This window comes from Syngnathus typhle, linkage group LG19 (assembly GCF_033458585.1).
Source record: "Syngnathus typhle isolate RoL2023-S1 ecotype Sweden linkage group LG19, RoL_Styp_1.0, whole genome shotgun sequence".
Taxonomy (NCBI): Eukaryota; Metazoa; Chordata; class Actinopteri; order Syngnathiformes; family Syngnathidae; genus Syngnathus; species Syngnathus typhle.
The window spans coordinates 2034170-2042805 of NC_083756.1; the positions used below are offsets into that span (position 1 = coordinate 2034170).

Here is an 8636-nt window from a genome sequence, read left to right on the forward strand (position 1 = left end):
TCTATTACTGCAAGTCTCTCAACTGCTGTGATGCGTATTTGCCCCTGCTAGAGGCCATTGAAACTCGGAGAAACATTATCCTCTAGTGGCCTTTGCTGTTACTGCAAGTCTCTCCCAATGGCTGTGAGACCGCTAGAGAACGCCATTGATTTGAACTAAAATTATCGTCTTGCCTGCATGCAATATAGGCCTACATCATGCACAAAATATTAGAAAATATGAAAATATTACAAAATAAAATTGTCTAATAATTAGACGAAACACAAAAGTGACTAGAATGACCAAAAAAAAGCATTGTCGTCACCGACATTCTTACATACCATTAAAGTGAAAAAAGAAATAAACCAAGAAACAAACTACTATTATATAATACAAGTGATGCTCTCAGGAACACTAGATTGCAGTTGAAGACCAGTTTTTAGTATTTCTATTGCATTTCTGAGACTCCTATCTGGTTGGTGAATGCGCGTGCGCAGTGGAGGAATCCCACCGTACCTCACGTGACCCGGCTCGTCGGCCAAGCAGCCTGGTTTAAAAGCACGAGAGGTGCGAAATCCTCCCCCCTTCTTCCTCCATCACCTCCTCCTCTTCTTCGCGTTTGGCACTTCATGCGCATCAGGTGTCAAAAACCTTCCAGTCTGAGTTGGACCGAGTGGACTCCAGACACTGGACCAACTTCATCATTCAAACTTTAACGTACTTTTTTTATTAGCCACAAGATGATAGTGGAATTCGGGTGGGCATTTCGACTTTTTTTGCTGCACAGTGTGACAATTTTCAGCGGTGTGCTATGCGCGCACTCACTCTACAAGAACCGCTACGCTGGGTGAGTAAAGGAAGACATCCCCCCCCCCTTTTCCATTCATGTGTGGCCATGAGGGATGCAATTGCAATCAGATGTGTCGCAGGGGTAGATTTTCTCATAGCGCGAACAAAGAGAGGCTCTATATGTGCTTTTTATTGATTTAAGTCCCGCATGCAAGAATGTGCAGCGCTTTGAAACATTTCAACCTGGACGTTTTTTTTTTTTTTGGAGTGAGGAACTCATCTGTAACTTCAAGAAAGTCTTTGAAGTAAATGTTTCGAAATTCCAAACTGTAGTGCAAGTGGAAAATACCAAAAAGAGGATGGGGGCAAAACAGCCACCCGCCCGCGGAGTTCATCTTTTCTGCTAGCTGAAGTGAGTTTTGACGAAGCACTCTGACATCTGAATGGAGCTTTTGATGAAGAGCGGGAGGTGGGAGCCACCTCGTCTCATTTCCTCCTCCATCCACAACATATATAAGCAATGTACTGTATTTTGGAGGGATGTCAAATAAGAGTAGTCTCCTTGAGAAATTACTCTAAGTGCACTTTTTACATTTTACCTGGAAAATAATCTACTTATTGTTCCATTGGTACATATGGTGCTCCAGGGTGTGCCTAATATAGTGGCTGAAGTCCTTTTGTCACTCTCACTGACGCCTTCGCTTCCTGTGGGACATTGTAAAACCTTTTAGTGAGTGCATACACACACGCCAAACGACCAAACCATTACATCTGTGAGCCATGACGCTCGCAATGCAAGCCCGAAGGCACTTTGACATCAATTTCAATTGACAGGAGAGTAAAACACTTGTTATTTTTGCAGCGATCAAGTCTTCAGGATAAGCCCCAGTAATGACGACGAGGTTTGCACCCTCAAGAACGTTCTGGAAAGCATGAAGGTTTGTTCTCAAAAATAGTCGGATTGTGTATGTTAACATGAGCTAGCACTGTATTACAATTTAGTTTTATGCGTTAAAGGTGGATTTGTGGCAGCCCAACAGCGTTTCTCTGATTAGCCGGAACGCTACGGTGGATGTGCACATTAAACGCAGAGACACACGACGACTACATGCCGCCTTAAAGCAGGAACATATCAACTATAGGTCTAACATCTTGTTATATTAAATTTCATTGTATTGGATTATTGGAAAAAAAGTAGACGACAGGCCACATCTTGCAGCAGACATTTTTTTAATACAGCTTCGCAATATTCTTTATATAATGTGACGTCAATCTTCTCCTCCCGCAGCGTTTTTATCTCTAATCTGCAGCAGGAAATTGAAAGGCAGACAAGGCGTCGCTCGTCCCGCAAGCGAAGGTCGGATAGTCAATACGACTACGAGATCTACCACTCTTTGGAAGAGGTAACCTTCCTCTGATGTTATTGTGTATAGTTTTCGACATTTAGGCAGGTCTATCACGGGTAGAAAACCAGAAGAACCCATTCCTGAAAAGACACAGGAAGTCAGCCATTTTCGTCATGTTTATTCCCACCGTCAAGATCCAGAGTTGGATGTTTGAGATGAACATAACTCACCCTGACCTGCTCAACATGTTCTCCATTGGGAAGTCGTACGAAGGGCGACCCCTTTACGTCCTTCAGGTAAGAAGCGTGAAGAAAATTCAAAATAAATACTGAACTGACAAGGTTTGTCCGCTGCCAGCTTGGAAGGAGAAGTCGGCCGCAGAAAAAAGCCGTTTGGATCGACTGTGGGGTTCACGCCAGAGAATGGATAGGACCCACTTTCTGTCAGTGGTTCGTCAAAGAGGTACAAATCTAAATGTGAAAATCTACAATATATTGTATGTGCCCCCACTAGTCTAAACATGTCACTATGATTAATATTGTGTTTGTGGAATATGAGTTTGGCAGCAAAATTCAACTGTTTTGGGTTTTTTTCTCATCTCAGAGTGTGGCCATTTTGTCACTTGCTGTCGCTTGAAAATGACATCACAGTTGGCCTGATCTCAGTTGCCCAATCACGACTCACCAGTTTTTTTTTGTCATTGCTCATCTTTGGCCAAATAAATGGCCATTTTCTGGACAATTCAACCCCCACATGAATTTTGATACGAGTAAAAACTAAAAACTAAAAACTTTATAATCATGTAGTATGCTTGATTGGCCACATGAGTTCAGGGTCTCATTGTCGTAAAGTCTTCAGCATTTTGAAGACCTTGACATTAGTTTTTCACTCTTAATTTTCACTTTGCAGGGACTTTAAAGGGCGTGCTTGATTCATTCTGTTATGTAAAATTACAGGCGCTGAATTCATACCGGTATGACTCAGCAATGAGACGATTGCTCAACCAGCTTAATTTCTACATCATGCCCGTCTTCAATGTGGATGGATATCACTTCAGCTGGACTAAGGTATTTGGACCAACACAAACAGATGACAATAAACATCTACAGGACCAGAAAAGCTATAGCTTTAAAATGTCTGTGCAGGATCGCTTCTGGAGGAAGACGCGGTCCAAAAATCGCAAGTTCCACTGTCGAGGCGTGGATGCAAACAGGAACTGGAAAGTCAAGTGGTGTGGTGAGTGTGATCACAAAAAGCATAAAGCATTCTAAAAATATTTACAACATACTCAAATTAAAAAAACAGGTCAGTATGTTTGTATCTCAATTTCTGTTAGGTATAATAAATAATAAGTTAAATATGGAAAAATTATTAAGCTACTTCATAGTACCTTAAAATGATTTTAAATGAGGATAAATATATTTAGAAGTTATCATGCTCCTGTATTTTTTTAGATTAAATTAATAATTATGGATTATAACTGAGTTGATTAAATTTATTTCATTCATTAATTTTCCGTATGCAATCTGGAAACCATTTCAAGTAAACAATGTAGTATGTAATTATTTCAATACATTTGTTTTTTTTAACAAAAGTGTATTTGTTTATAATGTACAAAACAGCATTGAATATATGTATTTTATGACAATGTAAATAATGGAACCTCAAAAAATCAAACACAACATTTCTCCTCAATATAGTTTTTTTGCCCCACTAGTACAAGTGTAAAAATAGTTTAACCGCCATTTAGGAATTGCGCAATCAATATTGTCACTTGGCTTCGGCTATATCTTTCATGATGATGAGCACACTCCTTGGACAGCGTTACACAAATCAAAGCAAGCAACAAGAGCAAAACAGACGGTTAGGATGCTCGATGAACTGAAGACATTATATAGTGGTACCATATTTTTTATAAAGATGTCAGAGAGAGGCGAGATCGAGGTCGCCTTCAACAGTCTCAGCGTGCAGATGCTCTGGAGTCTCCGGGTGAACTTTAACGAGCTGCGATGTCAACTTCTCCATCTCGGCTAACAAGGTAGCTAGCAGGTGGTCCTTCTCCTCCAGGGCCCGGAAGCTGTGCCTGCGCATGTGCTCCCACTCGGCTTTAAACTGCTGCCACTCGCTGTTGATGGCCTCCACCATGGTCTTGGCGTTCTCCTCTGCGCTCCTTTTGAGCTCTTCGCATTCTTGCATCCAATACTTGCGCACGTTGGTCGTTTCCTGCCGAGAGCTGGCCAGAGCATCCCGAAGCTCGCCGGCTTCGATTTGCTTCTTCTGCAGTTTCTCAGACAAGCCCCGCGGCGTCTGGACCTCGTTCAGAGTTTCTCGGAGCATCTGCCTCTCCTCTCGGTGATGTTGGCGCTCCAGTTCCATCTCTCTCGTGAGAGCGGCTATAGCCGCGGAGAGTTCCTCGTCCACCAGCGTCTTGGCCTCCCGCTGGACCTTCAACTCCTCCTTCAGACGCTCGATGGACTTTTGCAGCTGGGAAGCCTCCGTCTCCAATTTGACGATCTGTGCAGACAAGGCGGCGTGGTCCACTCTGACTTGGCAGTTGTCTTTGGTCAGCTTGGCGATCACGTCATCCTTCTCCCTGATGCTTCGGTTCATGTGCCACTGCTGGCGATCCAATTCTGCCTTGTAGTAGACGGCGGTGTCGTTGCTGTGCTTCTGGAGGCTTTGCAGCTTGCCGTTGAATTCAGCCGCCATCTCCTCGGCGTGCCACTGGGCGCTCTCCCACTGAGCGTGCAGCTGGGCCGCCGCCTCCTGCTCACGGACACTCCACCACTGCTGCCACTCGGCGTTGACAGCCGCCACGATGTTCTCTGAGTCGTCCTCACGGGCCCTCTTGAGCAGGTCGTGCTCCTCCATCCAGTACTGACGCACCTGGACCGTTTCACGCTGGGCCGCCGCCAAAATGTCCTGAAGGACTCCCATCTCATGCTCCCTTTCCCGCAGCTTCTGCTCAATGGCTGGGGCGCTCTGGTCGCTCCTGGCCTCGTCCAGAGCCTTCTGGAGCCTCTGCCGCTCCCTGTGGTGGCTCTGGCGCTCACTCTCCATCTGCACTCTCAGGCCGGTGTTTTGAGCGACGAGATCGCGGTTGGAACTCTCGCTGTAGAATAGCGCCCGCTTGAGGCCACTCTGTTTGGTGTAACCTCCTTCCGCCACGGTTGCCTGATGCCGTTGGTGGTGCGTCTGAAATGACAGTTAAGACCTCTGAGTGTCCCCAAAGTGCAGATACAATTTGATACATTCTCAAAAGGTGAACTCACCCTTCGTGGATAGTCAGCTATAGGCGTGCTCGTATACTCCCTGCTGCCCACGCTTGGGCTCTCACTCCCCAAGTCCTCCATGCTGTTGTTTGCTAATTAGCCATCGCCACTGAAACGTTTTCCAGGTCACCTAATGCAGTGCGATTGGCGGAAAAAAAATGTTGATAGTGAAGAAAAGGGAGAGTTGATGGCGGCAAAGCCCTCCAGTCACAAAGGGCGATGTAAAGAAAATGTCATTTTGTGGGCTTTGTGATCAAGGTGCTGACACTGGTATGACATGCGTAAATTTCATGACCTCATCATCTGAAGTACATGTTACTAATTATAACTATACACCCACCAATAACAAACATTGAAAAATATCTATGACAGTGTCAATCTCACTTGAGCATTATACAAACATCAGCATACTTGGCTGCAATGTTCCCTCTAATTTTTCAAGTGTCTGTGCAAACACACACGCTCCCTGTGCACACTGTGGACCATTGTGTGCAACACCAGATTGAATGAATAAATAAATAAATATTGTCAACGAAAACGTTAACATACTCGGGGTCGGATTTTGTTTTGTGTGACAGCTCATTCCTTTTCTGTCGATCTTTTGCGCTCTCTCGCATTAATGTACCGATCCCCTGTCCCATCTTGAGTCTTTGTGCAATTCCAACAGCTTTCAAATGTCATTTCTGTTGAAGGTGACGCTTGAGGTAGCCAAACTTCCATTCAGTCCATATTTTTCCCTCCGTAAACTCGCCCGCCACTTCGGCTTCACTGCATGTTTTGCATAGTAGACCATTCTCACTCAAAAAAGAGAAAATCACACCCAGCTTCACCATTTGTTCTTTTATTTGCACGCACTCCGACAACCGTTCCATCTTAAAAGAACCGCGGCATCTCTTATTTACAGTACTTTGGCTTGACGAGTGGATGCGTCGCTGCTCGTTCGTTTTGCCATGATAAGGGGTTAGCTAACTTGGCATTTGCATCTCTTGACTCCGCCACAGTGTTGTTAGCTAGCAAACCTGCATGGGACGGATGGGCAGGAGACATTTTCAGGCACTGTCAATGCTATGATTGGCTATGTAGCGTAAGTGAACCATATAACCTTGGCTGGTCAATCACTGATTTGGCACAGAAAGAAAGTCATTGGTCCACTTAATTAGATTACCGTTTTTTTTCCATGTAGTATAATGCGCCCCCATGTATAGTACGCACCCTAAAAATGGCATGTTGATGCTGGAAAAAAGCCTGTACCCATGTATAATACGCACCCAAATCTTGACTCCTACTTAAGTCTGTAAAAGTAAAATTATTTCAGAAAAAAGATCATTTTTGGGAACAACCGGATGTTATTCTGCCGGTCAGTATCACTGCGCATGCGCTAGCAAACTCGATAGCGAAGAAATGTTTCGGATTTGTGTAGGGTACATTGTGACAGCAAACGAGCAGGTGATCGAGCAAGCGTCCGATACGAGAGCATTGTGTTCGTATGGAGCGTGTTTGAAGTGAACAGCAGAGAAGAAAGCGCATCTGTAATGGCGGCCTCCGTATCATATCCGGATTAAAAAAAAAAAAAATTTTTTTTTTTTTTGTACCCATGTATAATGCGCACCCCAGATTTTAGGACAATAAATTAGTTAAATTTTGCGCATTATACATGGAAAAAACTGTAGATTACGTCTAACATTAGATACTGAGCAATTAGTGTATGCTGGATTTTATTTTGTGTGCAGCATGGAGTTTCTTGTGCGCAGAGACTTCGCGAGCAGTGCGCAATTGCCCAGCTGCGCAGCTTAGAGGGAACACTGCTTAGCTGTGTTAGCTTAGCTGGCTAACTGCTATCATAACATTAGCATTTGGTTAATTAGCATGATTTGGTGCAGACAAAGGTGGGCTTCTTGATCATTTTAAGAGCCATACCTACAAATGGAGCCAAAGATATATCCCAAATGTAAAAATAAAACTGATTCACTCTGTTTTGCAGAAGAGGGGGCGTCGTCTCACCCTTGCGACGACACCTACTGCGGACCCTACCCCGAATCCGAGCCCGAAGTACGGGCTGTTGTCAAGTTCTTGCGCAAGCACAAGAAGCGCGTCAAGGCCTACATTTCTGTACATGCATATGCCCAAATGCTCCTCTACCCGTATTCGTACAAGTACGCTGCCATCCCCAACTTTAACTGCGTGGTAAGACCGTCGAGTGAAGAATAATAAACTTGGGTCAAATCCTGTCCTCCGCGGGCTATGTGGTTGTTGTTGAAATGTTTGCAGGAGTCTGCAGCTCACAATGCAGTGACAGCACTGTACTCGGCCTACGGAGTCAAGTACAGATATGGACCTGCTTCCACGACCCTATGTGAGTATACATTGTTATGACAAATATTCTATACTGGTGTCTCAGATGCTCTATGGGCTTCTCAGTGCGGCCGTAATTCCTCACAGTTCTTCTCTGTCATAAAGATGTTAGCTCGGGCAGCTCCATGGACTGGGCCTACAGGAACGGGATCCCATACGCGTTTGCCTTTGAGCTGCGGGACACGGGCTACTTTGGCTTCCTGCTGCCAGAGACCCTCATCAACCCCACGTGTACCGAAACCACTCGGGCGGTGAAGGCCATTGCATCGGGCCTGCTCAAAAAGTGCCACACGGACGCGGAGGCCTTCCCGTACATATAAATGCACTCACCATGTGTTTTTTAGACCATGATAATATACAACATAAGGACCATAAGGTGCCATTGAAGCACTTGTCTTTCATCATCTAGCAGCACTTTTTGGTAAGGATTCAACATTCAAGTGACCTGCTTAGAACTTGATGTGTATGTTATGATTGCCTTCATTACTGCAACATTGTCTGGGTATCTCATTTGCTATAGCCAAGGCGTCATTAGTAAGGGTAGTCGTACCTTGTCATTTATTACTCAGGTATGGATCAGGTACTCATATGTTGAACTTGATATTTTAACTGTGTGTATATGTGTGATTATGTACTGGAATAAATTAGTTTTAACAGACTGATTTTTTGATAAATAAAACAGAACACAAAATGTAGTTATACAGGGAGGGTATGCTTTTTAACGTTGTCATACTGTATTGAAAAATAAGAGGTAAAAAAAAGAAAATATTGTACTGCTTAAATAAACAATAATAATAAATATAATAATTACTGCACATAAAACATGTAAATCCATATATTGTGTTTATATAATATCATTTTCCTTATATATATTTTTTCCACATTTGTTTTTATGTGG

The 8636-nt window shown here is 43.9% G+C and overlaps 1 protein-coding gene across 1 annotated transcript; it reads left to right on the top strand.

Annotated features, from left to right (window-relative positions):
- Positions 1 to 493: 493 nt before the first annotated feature.
- On the top strand, positions 494 to 8540 carry cpa6 (carboxypeptidase A6). Its single transcript, XM_061266013.1, has 11 exons — positions 494 to 826; positions 1631 to 1706; positions 1786 to 1910; positions 2057 to 2171; positions 2309 to 2410; positions 2472 to 2576; positions 3071 to 3181; positions 3260 to 3350; positions 7368 to 7570; positions 7655 to 7739; positions 7844 to 8540. The coding sequence occupies exons 1-11, from the start codon at positions 720 to 722 to the stop codon at positions 8056 to 8058; spliced, it is 1335 nt and encodes a 444-aa protein (XP_061121997.1). The 5' UTR covers positions 494 to 719; the 3' UTR covers positions 8059 to 8540.
- Positions 8541 to 8636: the final 96 nt, after the last annotated feature.